The sequence below is a fragment of the Aquarana catesbeiana genome, linkage group LG12 (genome assembly GCF_042186555.1).
Source record: "Aquarana catesbeiana isolate 2022-GZ linkage group LG12, ASM4218655v1, whole genome shotgun sequence".
NCBI lineage: Eukaryota > Metazoa > Chordata > Amphibia > Anura > Ranidae > Aquarana > Aquarana catesbeiana.
Genome location: NC_133335.1, coordinates 90,730,974 through 90,753,286, shown reverse-complemented (window position 1 = coordinate 90,753,286; position 22,313 = coordinate 90,730,974). Strand labels below are relative to the sequence as shown.

The 22,313-nt window shown below is 42.3% G+C and overlaps 1 protein-coding gene across 1 annotated transcript in view; it reads right to left on the bottom strand.

Moving 5' to 3' along the window:
* The window catches only part of CCDC40 (coiled-coil domain 40 molecular ruler complex subunit), a 176,271-nt gene that overhangs the window by 10,692 nt on the left and 143,266 nt on the right, over positions 1-22,313 (bottom strand). The window contains exons 13-18 of the mRNA XM_073608199.1: positions 21,752-21,965; positions 20,460-20,629; positions 20,287-20,378; positions 19,291-19,411; positions 11,884-12,072; positions 1,900-2,058 (exon numbers count right to left, since the gene is read on the bottom strand). Of these exons, the coding sequence (XP_073464300.1) occupies positions 1,900-2,058; positions 11,884-12,072; positions 19,291-19,411; positions 20,287-20,378; positions 20,460-20,629; positions 21,752-21,965 (945 nt within the window). The remainder of the gene's footprint in view (positions 1-1,899; positions 2,059-11,883; positions 12,073-19,290; positions 19,412-20,286; positions 20,379-20,459; positions 20,630-21,751; positions 21,966-22,313) is intronic.

Below are 22,313 nucleotides of genomic sequence, written 5' to 3'. Positions count from 1 at the left end.
TAATTTAAAGCGGAAGTAACGCTTGTCATCCCCACGCCTCTATTACTTTTGAAAGCTTTTTTATTTCTGGGAGTGGGTACCTATTTGTGGTGGGTAACCGATACCCAAACAGAAGCTCAGCCCTTCTCCCTGAAACCTCCTGGGGCAAGTCACAGGTCCCAGGAGGCCGCAGGACCATTCAGACAGCGCATTGCATCTCGCTAATGTGCAGTAGTGAGCTGGCTGTGAGCCAGCAAAAAGTCAAAGCCAATTCCCCACACGTCAGGGACCCAAAGACCGGCAAAGAACTGGCCCTAATGATGACAGCTCTGGATCCCTGGGCTTTTGAGTACTTGCTTATTAGAAGTCAAGAGCTACAGTTTTTGTAGATGTTGACTTTTTTTTTGGCCAGTTTTAATAAACTACAAACTGTCACTTTTCACCTGTTTTCATCCGCATAACACATATGTGGCGACAAACGGGTGGGCTGTAATGACCACACATGCATCACTGGGCATCTGATGTTTCTGTTCACTGCACACTCCCAGCACAGAGGCTGAGCTGTCCCTACTACCAATTGGTAGCTGGTGTGACAGGCTTCTGATCATGTGACCACTGTGACAGCCACTCACAAAGGTCACATGATCGGCAATCCTTCCTGCCCCCTGGGTGTGCAGACCCTATTAAAGGAACACCAGGGCTGGGTGAGATGAAGTTAAAGTGATTGTAAAGGCAGAAGGTTTTTTTTTTTTATCTTAATGCATTTTATGTATTAAGATAAAAAGCCTTCAGTGTGTAGCACCTGAGCCCCATCTCTAGACAGCGATGTCCACAAGTCCCTTGGCCGTACAGTACTCTCCCTTCTGATTGGCTGAGACACAGCAGCGGCACCATTGGTTCCTGTTGCTGTCAAATGCAATTAGCCAATCAGGAGAAAGAGGGGTGGGGCCGAACCACGGCATTGTGTCTGAATGGATATATAGAGCCGAATCTTACCTTGGGTGCCCCCATAGCAAGTTGCCAGGGCCAGGAGCTCCAGCCAGGGACCTGAGAAGAGGAGGATCTGGGCTGCCCTGTGCAAAACCAACTGCACAGAGCAGGCAAGTAGAACATGTTTGTTATTTTAATATAAAAAAATAAATGAGACTTTACAATCACTTTAAATGAGGATCGTTATCCTATTGCGTATCCGTTTATCTATTTTTATTTGCATTTTAACAAGCACTCATTTGCTGAGGTGTAACAAAACTGTATGTTCCTGCAATAAAAATCCATTCTGCTTACACTTTTTCTAATTTAGGACAAAATTTCACTTAAAGATATGAGTCGCAAAAGAAGTGCTTTGTTGCACTTGTAGACATATTGTGAAACAAAGCAGTAAAACACAATCACTGTGTAGCGTTGCAGAGCTGCCTTGATGTTCAAAACCATTTAAAACATACTGATAACGCCATTTACATCAAGCTAATCGCTATTACATATTGGTTTACAATGAACAAATCTTTCCCTTTAAAGCGGATCTTTACCCCCCCCAACCCACCATCCAAGTCCTTCTGAAATACTTTTCTCTGCTTCCATCACTCAGGTCATGCGCTGTAATGTTTACTTGTGATGTCATCAGGAGGCTGCCAGCTCTTCGGGGTTCAGTTGGCAGGCCCTTTCGATGACATGCTGCTAAGCACGCCCCTCATCCTTTTCTGAATAAAAGCCTATGCCTCCTGGGATATGCAAAGTGCATATTGTAGGAGGCACAGCGCTCGTAATTAGCCAAGGCACGTGACGTGCATGGGGGGGTGGGGGTGCGCAAAACCAAAACTGGGGGGTAAAGAGGAGTGAACTTTGTTCTGAGGGTGAAGATCCAATTTAAGTGACCCATTTTATGTTGTATGATAGGAAAACATTAGTATCAGAAAACCATACCAGACGTTTCTTCTCATGTAGGTGCTCAATTTCATTCTCCATGGAGCTGGTGTCTACTTTCAGGCTGGAGATGCTGTTCTGTTTTTCTGTAATGGCAAAACTGAGTGACCTCTGAGTCTCTTCAAGATCCAAGATGGTGTTGGTACATTCGTCTATATTCTGTTCAACATATATCAGGTCAAATAATTAGATTTGCAAACACTTACAGACACACATTTTTTAAAGTGTTTTCTTTTTCGTTTTAGATTGGGACCAGTGTTGGTAAATATAAAATATTGCATATTAATATTTTTCTTTATGCTTTTAAGTGCTTGTTTGCCTCATTCATTCCTAAGACTGGTTCATACTCACAGTAGCCCAGCAAAAAAGAATAAATGGGGCTAGTAGTACATATGTGAAAGAAGCTTGAGGCAGCCAGGGATTTTTATATAATGTTTTTTTGATTTGCACCACTGAAGAGTTTTAACCACTATTAGGCTCGGTTTCCACTATTGCAACCCCAAAGTTGAGCGATTTTGCCGCAACTTGAAGCAATGCCTGTGTATTCTTGAGGTCTATGGACATGGCATCAAAGTGGGACCAAAGTAGTGCAGGGACTACTTTGAAGTCGCTGCGACTTGAAGTCGCATAGATATGAATGGTACTCATTGGAAATCATGGGGTACAACTTGTCATGCGACTTTGCAGTCCCAAGTCACATGAAAAGTCGCACTAGTGGAAACCGAGCCTAAACTACCAGACAGGAAAGGAAGGAATATCTGAAAACAGGGACACAGACCGCAAAAAAAAAAAAAAAAAAAAAAAAGTGACAGTGACGCTAGCCTTACCCTACACTATAGGAAAAAAGTCCTGTGAGCCACAATGAACCTTATGCCTAGTGAATATCACTACTCAGCTGCATACGCTAAACACGTCTCATATATCGTGCAAACGGTAAATGCAAAAGAAAAATATGCTGCGCTAGAGTGTGCTATATTGTGCTAATCAGTATGTCAAAATATGTGTATATCTGCAAACGCATAAAAAAAAACCTAAATACATACATGTAATTAATACCCTCACTGGGTAAAACACAAAAGCAGTAAAATAATAATAAATAATAAAGTGCTCCTTAGTATTAATCCATACACAAAATAGTATATACACACTAAAGTGCAATATGCATGATCTAATCAAACATGCTGGAGTGCATATATGAAAATGTTAAATAATTTAAAAAAGTGCTTAGTGCCACACAGTCCATGTGAAAAAAACAATCCTTAACCACTTCCATACAGGGCATTTTCACCCCCTTCCTGTCCCAGCCAATTTTCAGCTTTCAGCGCTGTCGCACTTTGAATAACAATTGCGCGGTCATACAACACTGTACACATATGAAATTTTTATCATTTTTTTCCCCACTAATAGAGCTTTCTGTTGGTGGTATTTGATCACCCCTGCGGTTTTTATTTCTTGTGCTATAAACAAAACAAGAGTGACAAGTTTGAAAAAAAACACAATATTTTTTACTTTTTGCTATAATAAATATCCAATTTTTTTTTTTTTTTAAACAAAATTTTTCCTCAGTTTAGGCCGATACATATTCTTCTACATATTTTTGGTAAAAAATATCGCAATAAGCATATATTTATTGGTTTGCGCAAAAGTTATAGCATCTACAAAATAAGGGGATAGATTTATAGCATTTTTATTAATTTTTTTTTTTTTTACTAGTAATGGCGGTGATCTGCGATTTTTATCATGACTGCGATATTGCGGCAGACACATCGGACAATTTCGACACATTTTTGGGACCATTCACATTTATACAGCGATCCGTGCTATAAAAATGCATTGATTACTGTATAAATGTGACTGGCAATGAAGGGGTTAACCAGGAGGGGGCGCTGTAAGGTTAAATATGTTGCTAGGGAGGTGATTCTAACTGTGGGGGGAGGGGACTCACAAGGGGAGGAGACCGATCGGTGTTCCCCTGTACAAGGAACACACCATCGGTCTCCTCCCATCTGACAGGACGTGGATCTGTGTGTTTACACACACAGATCCACGGTCCTGGTCGGTTACCGGGCAATCGCGGGTGCCCGGCGGACATCGCGGCCGCCGGGCACGCGCACCGGGACCGGAGCGATGCGGCGGGCACGCCCCCTGGGCTGCCTGGAAGGCTGCGCCGTCATATGACGGCGGCCCAGAACAACAGCTGCACCATCCCGCCGTCATATGGTGCAGCTGTTATCACACCATCAAGCTTTTTCTCTCATATATCTTTGGATACCGTATTGGAGCCTGGGATCCAGTGATCTACACAGAGCCCTGGGGTGGTTCAAAAGCGTGATTTGACTTAGTGTAGCAGCTGAGACACACACTCTGAGGTGAGCATATTACCTAGAGGGCCACCGGATTACACCAAAGCATGGTTTGCGGCACAAAGAAAGTTATGAGCATGCTGGAAAAAAACACCATTGGATACTAATCATAAGCACTTTCTGAATATCAATCTTCAATATTTCATATATCACTTATAAGATTTGTTTTATTAAGGATTGTTTTTTTTCACATGGACTGTGTGGCACTAAGCACTTTTTGAAATGATTTAACATTTTCATATATGCACTCCTGCATGTTTGTTTGATTAGATCATGCATATTGCACTTCAGTGTGTTTGTATATACTATTTTGTGTATGGTTTAATGCTAAGGAGCACTTTATAAAAAAACGTATCTCGGGGCCACTTGGTTCTAGGAACCCCAAAATCTGGTGTGCAAACCCAGTGGAACTAGCACTACAACATATCCAAAGCTGGGGTTCCTAGCACCAAGTGGCCCCCGAGATACGGGGCCCCAAAGTCAGTTCGAAAAATGTCATTCTCTGCTGCAGAAAAGTGCTTGACATTTTCCGAACCGACTTTGGGGCCCTGTATCTCGGGGCCACTTGGTGCTGGGAACACCAGCTTTGGATATGTTGTAGTGCTGTTGTGGTTTCCATAGGTGATAGATGTGCATACAGATATCTCTCTATAGATCTTCTTTCACTTTGTCTCAAGGAAGAAATTTTCTGCAGTCATTTCTGGTTTGTGTTCCTTTTGTGGGAAAATGAGACGTCAGAGGAACCTTCTCAAAATGAGGAAAAGGAGGAAGATGTTTAAGACATCCTCTGTAGACTGGTCCACCCAAGAGGAATCTAAGGGTCTGGGGGCTGTGGCAGTTGTCCAGTTCCTCATGGACATGTTGCACACTAATTCAAATTTACCACTGCCAGAATTCTCTGGGTTTGGCTCCAGGCAGCTGTCAAGATACATCACTGTCAAGTCCATCCCAAGGCACGCTCATTAGCAGGAAGTGATGTATGCCAATAGGGCCTACCCAGTGAAGGTGTTTTCACCTTCAAAGCATTTCATTCAGCATACTCCATGGAGGAGAAATTTGTTAGAAAATGGGGTTGTATGGCTGTTGACCCAGCCATTTCCTACTTAAAGAAGACACTGATGAACCAGGTGGACGAGGTCCCAGTAGCCACTGATAAAATGTTAGAGGCCTCCTTTAAGGAATCTTCCTCTCTGGTAAACCTGGCCCTGCAGCCTGTGGTGGCTGTAGTGGGAGATTACCAAGCCCTCAAAGTTAGGGCAAAGCATTTGCTCCTTTCCATAGCTTCTGACTCAGGGGATCCTGCCATCTGACAGTATATATAGAAGAGTTTCTCAGTGGATGCCTTGGAAGAAGTTTTTTTGGGTGGGCACCATGACTCTCCACATGAGAAGAATCCTGGTTGGTAAAAGCTCTCTGCAAACAGCAAAATCGAGAAGCTGCCCTTTGAGGGGGAATGCCCATGGATGCCGTCATCCAGAAAGTGGCTGTGGGGGAAACCACGCTCCTATCCCTAAAGAAGAAGGTGAAGGGGACAGGTTACACACAGGTGACACCTTTGGAATCCAAAAAGAGTTCCTTTTGTAAGCAGCATGCTTCAAGCTCTAAACAGTATTCTTTGCAGCTCAGCAAAAGCTGCTGTCCCAGGGGGTTAATGCATCCATGCTGGAGGGGAACAGGTCTCAGGTCTTTTCTTACAGTGTGTTTAGATTCACCAAGCTAAATGAAGACTTGACGTCTATTCTGGACTTCAAGGGTCTCAGTAAGTTCCTGAACATACCAAGATTCAATATCTGTGATTCACACATTTGACCTGCCAATGCATCTGCCTCCCAAGAACAAGTTGGCTGATGATGGATGGTAGATGGCATGATGGATATCTGTGCAGTTGCTGGATACAGCTAGATCCTTTTTTTTATGAATTAGAAGCTCTTAACAATAGATGCCAGCCTGTCAGGGATGGGAGGTATTCTGGAAAACATATTGGTTCAGGGGACATGGTGGTCAGTGGAGCAAAGGTTGCTGGCCATCATCCTGGAGCTTCAGGCAATTCAGCTGGCTCATCTACACTGGTCTATCAGCCTTTGGAGTTTCCCTTTCAGGATGCAGTTGGACAAAGCCACACCAGTGGCATACTGTACATCATCCTTCAAGGAGGAAAAATAAGTCATACTGCTCAGTAAGTAGCACACCTGATTTTGTCTTGGGCAGAACTTCACGTTCTGGCCATCTCCACTGCGCTAAATTGGCAGATGGACTTTCCAAACACCAGCACCTGAATCTGAGGAATGGGCCCTTCTCCCGGAGGTATTTGATGAGATGTATTTGCCGTGGATGTGGATCTGTTGGTACCCGAGATTTAACAACAAACTAGACAGTTTTTTGTCTTGGACCAGGAATGTGATAGATGCCCAGGTGACTCCTTGGAATCTGTTTTTCCTGATCTTTGCCTTCCCTTCACTTCAGCTTCTTCCTTGCTTGTTACAGGATAAAGGGAGAGGGCATTCCAGTGATTCTGATTGCAAGAACATTGTGGTTTACAAATATCAAATCTTTTGCCAGACGGACTGTGGATTCTTCCAGATTGGCACGATTTGCTATCGCAGGGCTCAATCTTCCATCCTGCTTTATGCTGGCTTTGATGACATCAATGTTGAAGCCCAAATACTAAGGGATAGGGGTGTTTCTGACCCTGTAATCTCTACCCTCTTCAAGGCCAGTCAACCTCGTCCTCCTCTCAAATTCTGCATGTGTGCCTATGTGAAATGGGGTTTTGGGTCTACGCAGAGCCCTGCTGATCTGTGCATGCGTGGATTTTACCTGCACTTGCGTAAAGACAGACTGGTATGAAAGTTCCAAAACTGCTGTGGTTGCCCATGTGCTGAAGGGTTATACCAGTACCCAAAGGCCGGGCAGTATGGGAAAGAGGGGGCCAAACAAAAGAACTCCTCTTAATTTGGTCTTATCTGTTTTGCAGACTTCTTCTTTTGAGTCTCCCTGAGAGATTCTTTTGTTGCTCCTTATGCACAAGGCTGTCTTTTTGGTTGCCAATACTTCAGCTTGCAGGGTCCCAGAATTGGCTGCTCTCTCCTGCAAGTGGCCTTTCCTATACTTGAATCAGGACATTGTTTTGTCATCCTTTTGTCTAAATCATAGGAATCCTAAAGCTCCAAACACACTACTAGTTTTTTTTTTTTGTTCAACTCAGTGGGTTGAGCAAAATAAAAACTGACAGCTCAGGTCAAAGCCACTGTACTTACAATCTAACTAGTACAGTCCAGTGATCTTTCCTGCTGTTCTATTGTGTTCTGACAGGTGGGATAGCCCCCCCACCAGAACACTCCAGTCAGTGCTCTCGGCCATTAGCTGAGAGCGCTGATCAGGAGTCGCTTGTTAGACCTTTTTCGATCAGAAGCCGGCTGAACGGACCAGCCGCCATACGCAGGGATGAATGTTGGCCAGTTTCTACTGAACTTGACGATGCTGCCCGACATTCGGACCATGTGTACTAGGCTTAAGGACAAGGTGCGCCACTGTTTTCATGTTGTTTGAGCTGTTGAGCTCTTCAGACTTATCCGAAGTCTACAGCTTTGTTTTAAAAGTCTCTGTTGACAGTTTGTTCAACCTGAGGGTCAGGCTGCCGCTCAATCCACTATTTCTTGGTGGATTAGTCAGTGGGTTTCTCAAACCTATGAAATTAAAGCCAAGGTTCTTCTACCAACCAGGACCCATTCCACCAGGAGTGTCAATGTTCTCTGGGTGATTCAGCATCAAGCCTCTATTGTTCAAATTTGTAAGGCTGCTATCTGGTCTTCTCTTCACATGTTTAATAAGTTCTACCAGGCAGATTTTCATGCACTCCTGTGATCCAGATTCAGCTGACAGCAGGCTAAAGTCCGCTGTCGGCTGCTGTCACAGAGACTGTCCAGGCTCTGCAGGGATCCTGATGCCTGATGGCCAGCAGACTCAGACTCTGAGCTCACCGCTGAGAACCCGAGCCAGCCTCTCCCGCCCGATCCACAGTCCGGTGGTCCAGTGAGCACTGGAGGGGCAGAGCACAGAGCGGTGACTGACAGTCACCACTTTGTGCTCAGAGCGGATCTGAGTGGGTGGGATCGATACTGCCGCCATCTAGGTATGATTGTTTTTTTTTAGATTGCACTTTTAACCATTTATATGAAAACTTTTGCTTTCGAAATCTAGGTTTACTACAAGGTGTACCTATGACACTGGATTTTCAAGGCTTTATGGGTTTTCTAAAGTAGAAGAAGTTTACTTCTTGGCTTTCTTTTTAACTAAAATTATGGAGGAAGCTTCTTAACACTGAAGGGGAGCCACTGCTCTGACTCATTCACCTGTGCCTAAACATTTCCTCTCGAGCTATTGAGATTTCCAAAATAACATACTTTTTATATTTTATGTTCATGCAAGATATGTCATAGCTACTTGCCTACGCAAAAAACAAACATTTGCACATTTAGCCCTGCCCTTACTTAAATTGGTTGTAAAGTCAGAAGGTTGTTTATCCTAATGCATTCTATGCATTAAGATAAAAAACCTTCTGTGTGCAGCAGCCCCCCTCACACTTACCTGAGCCCCATCTAGATCCAGCGATGTTGTAGGAATGTCTCAGCTGCCCGGGACTCCTCTCCTCATTGGCTGAGACAGCAGCACGGCACCATTTGCTCCTGCTGCTGTCAAAGTCAGTCAGCCAATGAGAATAGAAAGGGGCTGGGACGGGTTGCAGTTCCATGTCTGAATGGACACAGGGAGCTGTGACTTGGCTCGGGTGCCCCCATAGCAAGCTTCTTCCTGTGGGGGCACCCACAGGAGGGAGGGACCAGGAGCACCAGCCAGGGACCCAAGAAGAGGAGGATCTGGGCTGCTCTGTGAAAATCCAGTTCACAGAGGAGGTAAGTATAACTTGTTTGTTTTTTTAATTAAAAAAAAAAACACAAGACTTTACAATCACTTTAATTATTGTGCATATACAATATATACTGTAAACATGTCAATGCCCTTGGGCAAAACACAGAAATGTTCAGTATATAAAACAGATGAAAGGTTAGAGTATGGCTAAGAATGTGGCACTCTTTTAAAATACTATGTGAAAAGCGCAAATTATCTTTGATTTATGTGAATAAGGGTTGCAAAGTGACTGAAGTAGTCACAGCCCACCTCCATAGCATGCGGTTGTCTTTAATTTACAGCCTGCCATCTTTGTAAAGATAATGAGCACTGATTCTGCTCATTATCCATTGTAATTCAATGTTTATATCGTTTAGCATGTGTCACCCCCTGTTATTTACATGTATATTGATAATGTGTTTTGAACGTTGTTCATTCTGTGGTACTCCATGAAGATCATTACAGAGCAAGTATAGCTGTGTTTCTTCTGTTGTGCATTAGAAACACACTGTACTGTACTTAAAATACTGTAGTTATTTTTCCCAGTGGATGATGCCACATAATTAGTATGTATACATTTAGCAATGCAGCTTTTATAATCAGTATATAGCTTGATTTGCATATCCTGCTAATACCTAACTTTACTTAATCTAGGGTGACACTGCAAATAAAATGCCTGGCATTCACTCCTTGTCTTGGGAAATATGCATGGGAGTTTACTGAGTGTTTATAATTAATGCTATATTTAATTAAATGTTATAATGGGAAAAATATGTAGGCCCAATTTTATTAAAGTGTGAAGTGAAGATTAAACAAAAAAAACTTGTATCCACTTATGTGAAGTGGAGTTAAAGGATTCTTCCTATAAAATTAACAAGCCAGGAATCTGTAAAGAATTTTTATAAAAATACAAAGGAGACTAAAGCCCAACTGTGGGCATTTGTAAATGTTAATTTGGCCCCAAAACAGGCTACAAAATAAAAAAGAAGCTTAGGCTGCAATATTTATCTCCACATTTAAACAGCTCCCCACAGAACTTGCTTTTTGCCAAAAGTTAGACGTTTGAAAAAAAGCCAAGCTAGGAGCTAGTTAAAAGGAGAAGAAAAGCCAAGGCTTTTTTTGGCTTTTCTTCTCCTATGGATCACAGGAGTGCAGTTCATTCTGCACGCCTGTGACCAATTTTCAGCTTACTTCACAAAGCCGGTCCAGGCTCTGAAAAGATCCTGACCATATAATCGGTATCCACCCAGAACCCTGGACTGGCACCTGGCTCACCCTCTCAATGATCCACTGAGAGGCTGAGACAGATTCTCCCGCTCTCTCTACAGCCCAGTGCTCCAGTGAATGCTGGAGGGGAAGAGCACAGAGGCGGAGACTGACAGTCCCAGTTCTCTGCTCAAGTGGAGGGGGGGGGAGAACTGAGCGATCAGCAGTATTTGATTATTTAGTTCTCACTGCAGAGCTGGCGGGGAACAGATGCAGCATTGGATCCATGTGACATCATGACGCCATGCTATAGTCCACGTGGGCACAGCAGGTGCAAGGTTGATGACGCTGCTCTGAACTGGAAAGACTATGTGCAACGTTGTCACCCTACAAATTGAAGTGAAGGAGGAAGCGATTGGCAGGGCAAATCAACAGATAGTTGTGGCACATTGGTGGAGCTTTAAAGGGGATCTCCACTTTTGGGGAAAAAAAATCAAACATATAGCATATATTCTATAGTCATTATTTAATTGAATGTTATTAAAAATTGCCTTTCCTTTTCAATCTGTGGAACTATAATTTTCTGTAAAATGCAATATAGAAACCTGGAGGCATTCTGTACATGGATAGTGTACAGAATGCCCCCCAGAGTTTTTCTGAGTGAGTGTCCTGATGGTGACACAATGGACCATGTCTGTGCGATGTTCATCTGCATGGCCATTTATAGTCCCATTGAAATCCCACGTGACCACACAGAAGAACTGGGAGACAAGAACAAAGCATTGTCAATCTCTGTGACTGACCAAGGCCTGGCAAAATCACCAATAATATTTTGCTAAAATCTGCAGATTTTAAATTACTTTTGAAATGACAAACAACATGTTAAAAGACAAATATGGATTTTTATTTTTTTAAGATTCATACTTGCTGAGGTGGATGCTGCATCTGTTCCCCGGTGCCTCTACACTGAGAACCGAGCAATCAAACACTGCCAATCGCTCGGTTCTCACAGCTCCGTGAGCAGAGTGCTGCAGACTGTTAGTCACAGCTCTCTGCTCTGCCCCCTCCTCGCTCACTGGAGCGCTGGGCTGTGGAGGGGGCAGCTGGCTCAAGCTTTCAGCAGCTCGCTGAGAGGCTGGGCCGGGAGTTGATCCAGGGATCGGGGCAGATCCTGACTCTGTGGTTGTGATGATGCGGAGCTCGCGACTTCAGTGATGTCAGCAGAGAGCCGAAACGGGTCACAGGAGTGCAGAATGGACTCCACTCCTGTGATCCATTGGAGAAGTACAGTCAAACTAGCTTTGGCTGTACTTCTCCTTTAAAGCTTGTATGAGATTTTTGTGATTGGGTTTACATAAAATTAGATAATTAAAAAATAAAGCAACTCCTGCCCACCACTGCATGCTTGAAACAAACACAGGTACACAAACACAGAAAGTTTACAAATCTTGAGCAGATGTGTGCACACAATGCACACAAGTGAAACCCACAATTAAAGCCATTTTGTTACCTTCACAGTTTCCTTTATCTTCTTTCGTAGTTCTTGCAGCTTGCCACGAAATTCGCTGGCTGTCAGGTTTTTTTTGTCTCTCTCACTCTGGTTCTTTCCCCGTATCATAATTGTCTCTCTGCGAGAAACTACAGCCTCCATGTCACGGATCATCTTCTCCTGCTGCTTCATCAACTGAGTGTAACGTACCTGAAGACATACAAATACATTATTTAGGTATTATTTATATATGAAAGTTTATTACAAATGTTTGCAAGACTTTAAACTTTCTGCAGTCTTGTTGGCTGAATAGAGGGGCAGAGGAGCAAAAGGAAAACATTGACAACTAGTCGGCACCCATTAAGCCTGTTGCTTTGTCTGTATGGGGAAAACACAGGCTCACTTTAAACACAGTAACACAGAATCAGTCAGTCAACCCTATGACGTTACCAACTGAAGCATCCACTGAGCACGAGGTTCTCAGAAAACTTCTGTAAGAGGCAAAAGCACAACCTAGATGTATCTCACAGACAATGACTCTACTTTCCTCAAAGAGCAGTGAAATAGAACAGCATTTCTCAACCTTTTTTCAGTCAAGGCACACTTTAAAATTCCATACAATCTCAAGGCACCCCATTCTAAAGTTTAAAAAACGAAACAAATAGTTTTACATAACACAGCAACCACCACACCCGTAGGACACTGAATGTTAGAGAAGATTATTCTTCCAAAGCAAATATACCTTTGCAAACTGGTACTGATTAGTATTCCAGTATTTCTCTTCTCCCTCAGATTCTCTCCCTCATTCAACTAATGTGACCCCTGAGCTGATGGAGAGGGGCAGGGGAGGGGCAAACAAGGATGCTGTACAAGTGCCCAACATCTTCATTACTAACCATTGATGTCATTGGTTGTTAGGACACTGGTGGCTGGAAGGTTGTAATGGTGCACAATGAAAACCTGTGGTTTTATGTAACTAATAGGTAGGCTTGATCCGCCCACTGGCTTGCATACAATTTTTTGGGAAATTTCTAGGCATTTTGCCAAGGCACCCCTGAAGACACCTGAAGGCACCCTGGTTGAAAAAGGCAAAGATAGAAGTTCCTTTATGCTTTACAGTATTGGTTACATTTCTTATTTGTGCATTGAGTGGTTTCTATAGTGCCTTCATTTTTACCAGTAGCAAAGAGAAACAGGCAACTTACAGTATACATGGTATGTTTTCTGGTATGGTATGTTTTACAGTATGCATAGTATGTTTTCTGGTATGGTTTACACTATGCATGGTATGTTTTCTGGACAAGCCACTAACTCAAAACCTTCTTATACAAATGTCTGTGCCACAAAAATTGTATGAAAAAAAGGAAACAAAATACGTTCTTTTTATACTTTACATGGCACTATAAAAAATGTACAATATCCCATAAATATAACCTAAGGATTAAAAACATTTAAAAACCCAACACTCTGCCCCCCACCCAAAAAAAAAAGGAATCAATAAACCAGTCCCTTTATAATGTTATTATCCACCACAACTCAAAACAGCCTTGGATGACACCAACCTGCGTCAGTAAAGCATATACATAATTGTATTGCAATTCACCATACAAACACATACACAATTATATGTATAAAATGGTAAAATATGTGGCGCTTACTAAAAGATATATTATATTAAGCTAATAAAATCAACTAAAAATGTAAAGCAACCAAGTATATTGGAGATTCAATACAGAAAGTCCAAATAATAATTGTGTCTTACAATTAATCTTCCATCATAATGTGTAACCAAAGGTCATGGCGAACAATTGTTACATCAAAAAGTGAATACAAATAGGCCACTTCCAAACTGGCCACTAGTGGAGCCTCGCAAAGAGCGACAAATATCATCCAGGAGAAGAAAGAATAAACTCCAGCAAAAAGTGGAAATAAATGGTAATTTTCTAGAAATAAATAAAATCAAACAAAACACAATACTATGGTGCACACTAATAAATTCATGAGACCAATGTGCAAGTGAATATGATTAGAAATACAGTGGAGACGGAAAGTATTCAGCCCCCCTTACATTTTTCACTCTTTGTTATATTGCAGCCATTTGCTAAAATCATTTAAGTTCATTTTTTTTCCTCATTAATGTACACACAGCACCCCATATTGACAGAAAAACACAGAACTATTGACATTTTTGCAGATTTATTAAAAAAGAAAAACTGAAATATCACATGGTCCTAAGTATTCAGACCCTTTGCTGTGACACTCATATATTTAACTCAGGTGCTGTCCGTTTCTTCTGATCATCCTTGAGATGGTTCTACACCTTCATTTGAGTCCAGCTGTGTTGTGTGAAAGATAGTTCATCAAAGAATATCCCGTGCCAGCAAATCAATCTCAGGTGTATAAAAAAAGTGTGGTTCCCCCAGCCTCTCACCTCATGGCTGAACGATATCAGCCCTGTTAGCAAAGATGAATCAATCAGCTCCACGATCCACTTAATGGTAGCTTAATGGTAGATCTCCTGTCTTATACCGCACTCCGTTCTCAGGGTGCCCCAGACAGTCAGCCAAGCAATGTAAAAGAGGGTAGGAAGCACTCCATAGTGTAGTATTTAAAACAACACATTTATTAGAAGTAATTCACTTACATTTAGAAAATAACGAACGAGCATAGACTGTAAATGCTTCCCGATCCCGGACGTGATCGGGAAGCCGAACGTAACCCGCCTCTCCTCCCTGACGCGTTGCGTGACTGTCACGTCACTTTCTCAAAGGGTATCACAATTATTATTTTTACTTTCCGTATTGAATCTCCAATATACTTGGTTGCTTTACATTTTTAGTTGATTTTATTAGTTTAATATAATATATATTTTAGTAAGCGCCACATATTTTACCATTTTATACATCTCTTTGATTGGTGTGTGAACACCCTTATGTTGGCAGCTACACCAATTAGCTTTTTTAGTTTCCTTGATAATTTTTGTACCGTGTTTTGTGGTTTGCGCACTAGTATTTGTTACTATCTGATACAAAATTATATGTAATGTGTTTATTTGACATATAGTAACATTACCCCATGCAATAGACAAACTTTAAAGAGTACATGTACAAAAATGTGATAAAAAGTACCGTATTTATCGGCGTATAACACGCATTTTTTCTGCTTAAAATCATGAGTGCGTGTTATACGCATATACCCAGCCGATTATGAGCCTTTTGGCGGCTCTCTGCGGGTTTCGGACGTTCTCGGCGGCTTTCTGCAAATCTCGGCCGCTCTCGGCGGCTTTCGGTCATTCTCGGCGGCTTTCGGCCGCTTTCGGCAATTCTCAGTGGCTCTCGCAGTCCCGCGTGAGCCGCTGAAAGCCGAGTGCGTCCGAAAGCCGCCGAGAACGCGCGAGAGCCTCCAAGAATGGCCGAAAGCCGCTGAGAATGGCCGAAAGCTGCCGAGAGAGCCGCCGAGAGCGGCCCAGAATGGCGGCGCCATTGTTAAATGCCAGATGTCTGCAAACGACACAGAGTAAGGCTGCAGACTACTGATGGACACTGACAAGGCTGCAATGGGGGACAAGGCTACAGATGGACACTGACAAGGCTGCAATGAGGGACAATGCTACAGATGGACACTGACAAGGCTGCATTGATGGGCATTTAAATGTAAGTTTTTTTCCTTAAAATTCCCTCCTAAACTTGGGGTGCGTGTTATACGCCGATAAATACAGTATATACTGTATGTATAAATCCAAAAGACCAAAAAATGTATGTGAAAAATAAAAATACCAAGCCTGCATAAATCAATACCATGGGGACTAGTGGCTAAAAGCTCAACATACATACATACTGTATTATCTAGCTATAGTATATACTGTATTTATTGGTGTATAACACTCACTTTTTCACCCTAAAAATTGGGTGCAAATAGCACGTGCGTGTTATACGCCAATACTTCAATTTTAGATGCCTCGGAGGGGACAGGGAGGGGGGCAGGACGAGCGCTGTCAGAGAATTTCATGTTTACTTGGCGGCCTCTGTAAAAGGAATTCCCCTCTCCTGGGCCGCCCCCCTCCCTGTCCCCTCTAGGCTGCACTGATGGCAATGGTGAGGCTGCTACATTGATGGCAATGGTGAGGCTGCTGCATTGATGCCAATGGTGAGGCTGCTACATTGATGGCAATGGTGAGGCTGCTGCATTGATGGCAATGGTGAGGCTGCTGCATTGATGGCAATGGTGAGGCTGCTGCATTGATGGCAATGGTGAGGCTGCTGCATTGATGGCAATGGTGAGGCTGCTGCATTGATGGCAATGGTGAGGCTGCTGCATTGATGGCAATGGTGAGGCTGCTGCATTGATGGCAATGGTGAGGCTGCTGCATTGATGTGGACTGATGAGGTTGCATTGATCGCACTTGTGAGGCTGCAGATGGGCATTGATGAGGCTGCATTGGTGGCAATGGTGAGGCTGCAGATGGGCATTGAACAGGCTGTATTGATGGCAATGGTGAGACTGCAGATGGGCACTGACCCTTATTTTGCTTCAAAGTTCCTTATTTAAATTTTTTTTTCCTGAAACTTCCCTCTTAAAATGAATGTGCGTGTTATACGCCGATAAATACGGTATTTTTTTTATGTATGCATTTATATTGTGCAATAAAACTACAATACACATAATATATATGTTTTACTGACCTCAGCCAATGTCATCCAGGGCTCTAGATGCTTTTGTATGTTTTTATCAATATAATGCAATTTATGAAAAAAATATTAATAACTTTATTATACAGTTTTTGTGGTGTGGACATTCATTTGTTCATTGTTTTGAGGGGTTACTTTTTCTTGCGGGTTTTGCATTCTTTTTTGGTTTCTCTTTTCGGCATACTTGGCGGAGGTAAAAGTTTGTTTTTTGCACCCACAAGTTAATTGACATCTCTGTTGATCATTCAAAGGACTGTTGATCGTGTTCTTATAATTCATAAAGGAAAACTCCACTTTTAAAGTAAAACGGTGACCATGATCTAGACATGCAAGTACTCACATATGCTTAACATCAGTAATTTAACCATAAAACAAGCCCTCACTGACATCTGTAGCAGCAGGCAATGTGGAGCAATTCATCCTCAAAGGTCAAAGTAGAAGCACACTGAAGATGTTTTAGTCATTCCCTGAGGCAGCTAAGCTACCCCCTTCTAGAGCACCTGCTCTGTGTTTACAGAACTAGCAGCATTGTATTAAAAGGTTGGGGAAGCCAGGGGAGATGCATTGCTGAGAGAAGGACTCAGGGTTGGGAAGAGGGGTGGGCAGAAGGGGCACCTGTCCTGGGTACTGTCCTAATCTGTAGTGAGGGTGTACTGATGTAAAGGAGGGGGGCACACTAATGTAAAGAGGGGGGGGCGCGCTGATGTAAGGACGGGGGGCACGCTGATATAAGGGGGTACTGATGAATGATGGGGAATTGATGTAAAAGGGGAGACTGATTATAAAGGGGGACAATGATGTAAGGGGGGACTTTACTGTGAGAGGGCACACTGGTGTAAGTGAGGACTCTGATTTAAAGGTGGACTGCTGTGTGAAGGGAGAACCTCTTATGCAAGGGTGGACTTATTATGTAGGGGAGGACAATTGGGACTACTGATGTGAAGGGAGGGGGACGCTTGATGTAAAGATGGACTCCTGAAGTCAATTGATGTGAAAGTTGCTAAGTAGTCTATGAAGTTCTTCTGTAAGGTATGCTAAAAGGCACATTTAATGGGAAGAGTTTCATTGTTTTTTAATGATTGTGCTGAGTGTAATAAATGTCTGAATAAGCAGGCCATAGATTGCGCAAGTCAGTGTTGATGGGGGAATCCCTACCAAAGTGCTATTTTGTTCTGCCAGCAGGAAGCTTTCCTTGCCAGGGGGCACAGTTTGCCATTTACTCCCTGGGCACCGGGTTACCTTGTCCCAGCACTGCTTGAACATCTTCAGTACTTTTACTGTGAACTTTGAGGAATGATGTGATGGCTTGCTTTAAAGCTTATTTACTTTAAAACAAGCCATCACTGACGGTGAAAAAATATATTACATATTCCAGCATTCATTTATTCTATGGTTCTGTTCAAATTCCTTCCTGCTTTTTCCATAAGGCGAGTCATAGGACATCCTGCCTTTGTCATGTTAGGCATGTTCCAATCGCATATAAGTTCCACAGCCACATGAATTCAAACTATTATGCCGCGTACACACGACCGGACTTTCCGGCAGAATAGGTCAGACGGAATCATTCCATCGGACATTCCGATCGTGCGTGGGCTTCATTGGACTTTTTTTTCCTTTCGAAAATTCTGACGGACCTAGAAATAGAACATGTTTTAAATCTTTCTGACGGAATCAATTCCTATCGGGAAAACCGTTCATCTGTATGCTATTCCGACGGACCAAAAACGACGCAAGGGCAGCTATTGGCTACTGGCTATTGAACTTCCTTTTTCTAGTCCCGTCGTACGTCATCACAGTCTAAACGATCGGACTTTGGTGTGATTGTGTGTAGGCAAGTCCGTTTTAGCGGAACTCCGTTGAAAAAAACGTCAGAGTTCATTCCAACAGAAAAACTGGTCGTGTGTACGCGGCATTAGGCTTATTTAATAAATGGTGCAAGGGGAAAGGTGCTAATGACAGTAATCCATACCAAGCAACAAAAATTAATTTTGTGGAAGCCAGATCTCTAAGAAGGATCCTCATTGGTTGCTACAGATACTGGACTTTGCTCTTTATACACAGATGTTAACAAGCCCAGAAAAAATTGAAGGACACTATACTGTAATAATATGGCAGTGCATTTTGTGTTCATTTCATGCAAGTTATATGCTGTCCCCTGGCTGGCAGGACATTCACTTGACTGAGCCATGAGTAAGGTCATCTAGGCTGAAATGCGTTGACCTTTGCAGGCTGTATTTTACCGATGTACCAAATAAAGTTGACTTTGTATTGCCAATCCACTGTTGTGCTGATGCTTTATGTGGATTCGGTAGGCTATAGGGGACTCAAGACAATTTGGAAAATTTCACATTCATTGCTTTGAGTCCTTGATGGAAAGGTAAGCCCAGTACTGACTGTTTCTCTCTAAGGCCCCTTTCACACTGCCACAACTTGAAAGTCAAGCAATTTTTGCTGTGATTTTAGCACGATTTTGCGGCCACGATTTTTCCGCAATTTCAGGGAATGCCTGTGTAAACTTGAGGTCTATGGACCTCAACTCGCATCAAAGTCAGACCAAAGTAGTACAGGGACTACTCTAAAGTCGGTGCGACTTAATGCACAGATATGAATGGTACTCATTGGAAACCGTGAGGTACGACTTGTTATGCAACTTTGCAGTCCCAAGTTTCAGGACAAGTCGCACATGTGTGAAAGGGGCCTAAAACAGAACAAAAACAGAGCCACCCTCAACACTGCTTACCTGCATACGATGTATCTCTGCTTTCATTGCTCGGATTTCTCCTTGGCCAGCGTCTGAGTCCACCGCATTTCTCATCTCCTTTGCCAGCTGAATCTTCTTCTCCCAAAGCATTATTTGATGCCTGATGTTTAAAACAACAAGGAGTAAGTATTTTTTTTCTACAAAACCCTTTTTTAGTAAAATACAGACTTACATGGGTTTGAGCTCTGAAGAATCTTACAGCTAAACAGAAGCGCTCTATGGTCCCACTGACATTGAGGACAGGAAATGAGCAAAAATCTCCAAGACCACAAAAATATGGTTATTTTTTCAGTAGGCTCACTGATCCCCACCTAAAGTGGGGATAAAGTGGTTACAACCTCACTTAATCATTCCCGCCTACACACACACACACACCCTCACCCTTGCTGTCTGCTATGTTTTTTAGTTATCTGCCTAAAGACTTCAAAAAGTTATTAGTATAACATGACTTCACAGGATCCTCTTCATCTACAACTTCTCAAGGCTGGGCAGTCCTTACTAATGCCCATAAATTCAAGATAAATCAATATGCAAATACTGACTTCCAGCATGCAGTGAGTGCTTGGCCTACCCAATCAGTAACCTCTCTGTTGATGCATTAGTATGATGGGTAGCCTCACTGAATAAAAGAAAGGCAGGAGAGAACCAGGCTCTGCGCCAACCCTCTTGAAGTCAATATTTGCATACTACAGCATCCCAGGTTTAGAGGCTCCCAGGTGGCTCTAGAACAGAGATGTTCCAGTTTTTCTGCTTGCCTTCCCTGTGTTAAATTGCTGATTCTTTGTTTCGGATATATTTACTGCATAGTCAGTAGCTTTTACAATGTCCCTCTAGCTCAATATCAACCAAGAGCAAAAAAAAATAAACATTTTCAGTTTTTAAGCATTCAGATAACAATCTTAAATAAAGGTTACTCGGTTTTCCCAGTACAGTATTTTAGTAGCTTTTTGTTCTGTAAGCACTAACTATACTCACTCAGTTTCCACTAGGTCTTTAAGTAGCCTCTCCTTCTCTTCTTGAAGGTTTACAAGATTCCACTGCATCTCTACTGATTCTCTCTCAGCCTCCTGCCAAAGAGAAAATGTGAATTCACAGCTCTGACCAATGTGTAACAGCTAAAGAGCATGATACTCATTTGTGACACTCACCCGAAGAGATTGTATAAACTCGCTCTCCATCAGCTGATTGTGTTGCTGTAACTGCTCCTTAGAGCTTATGTTTTTATTTAGTAGCATGTTCAGACGTAGCATGTCATTTTTTAGGTTTCTCATGTGATGTTCAATATCCTTTTGCTCATTTTTCTCCTGCTCAATTTCATCTGTAAGAAAGCAGAGGTATTCCTCTTGCTAAGCATTGGCTTTGCAAATCTTGATTTGCTCTTTAGTAGAAAGAAAAGGGCTTCAATAAAGTCACAAGGTGGCTGTGATGAAGACACTTTGCGCTATGAAACAGTTGAAAGAAGAATACCATCCAGCAAGGATTGAATGAGATATTGTGAGCGTAAAAACTAAACTTCTTGTTACATAAGGAAGAACTATAAACCCTCCCATCCTTTGCAGTCAAGGAAGCTGCCATCTTGTCCTCTGTTTGATGTGAAGTTGCCATGGTGCTGTTCCAGTGATTAGTTATGACACCAACCATTTGATGGCTTGACATTTTGGTTGAGAGCACAAGCAACTGTGAAACGTATCATTCACAGAATGCCTTGAACATAATGGGTTTGGAAAACAGTTAAATTGATGGGTTTAGTTCCACTTTAAAGTGCACCGCCTTCTAAAACCCATTTTTTTTAACTTTTGAATAGAATAGGGAAGTGTTACGACCATTGTCAGGTCTTTTATTGCTATGTGAGGCTTTTGCAGAGATTTTTCCCCAGCTTCCCATTCCAGTGACAGGTGAGGCAAAACACTTTTTTCGTAGGGGAAAGCTACAACCTGTCACCTTTGTACAGTATATTGTCTGTGCCAGATTTTCCCCAGCGTTCTGTCTTGTGACAAATTTGCCACCATGACAGGATCTGGAAGTCCATGGACAGCAAGAAAAGCTTGGCAGAAATTCTAAATCTTCACTACATTACCCAAAACTAGAAAATGTTTTGGATATAGTTCCACTTATATTAGTTATTCTGTACTTAATTTCTCATCCTGCACCACCTTGTTCTTAGTACCCATTTTCCCAGTATACGTCTTTTAACTCAATAGAACAAATAAAGAAATCGATGAGACAGAATAGGGTCTTGTAAATGGATGTAGAAGATGCACTGGCACTGAACAAACGCTGTTAGGGGAGTGCTTCAGAAATGGCTGAAGTGTATGACAGCATCCTGACTATGATGACCTGCTGACTTTCATAAACTTCCTGAAATTGCAGTGGTCACCAAAAGCCTCAATTATTCAAATCTTCACCATAAGCTATGCTATACATAGGTCACTGAACTTACTTTCTATGCGAATTTTCCTCTGTTGTAATATAGTCAGTTCTTTCTTTAACATCTCTACTGAAGAATCCTGCTCTTCTCTCAGCCTGGTCAGCTGGACCATCTCTGTCTGCAAACGGAGCCAATACTGCTGCACTGTCACAATTTCTGTATTGCATTCCTCTATCTGTTTAGTCAGAGCAGTGATCTGGATCTCCAAAGGTCCTAGTTCTTTACCCTAATAATCAAAGAAAGCAGTTATTATAGTCATTGAATACGTATAGTTTCGCTTTTGGAGTACACAATTGATAAACCATGTACTTAACAAAGGACACACAAAAAAGGAAGGGGACTCCTGCATTCAAATGCTTTGAAACTCTTACAAAAAGAATGCTTTTTTTTTATTTTAATGTGGCAACCCTGATAGTAGAAAGTGTATGTAAAGAAATAAAACTCTTTTTACTCCTGGATAGACTGGGGAATGGTTACAACCCCATCCAGTTGATTTTTTGTTGTTATATTGGGGTGATTTTCCTTTACTTCCTGTCCCAGAGACATAACAGAAAGTGAAATGAAATCTCTCTTA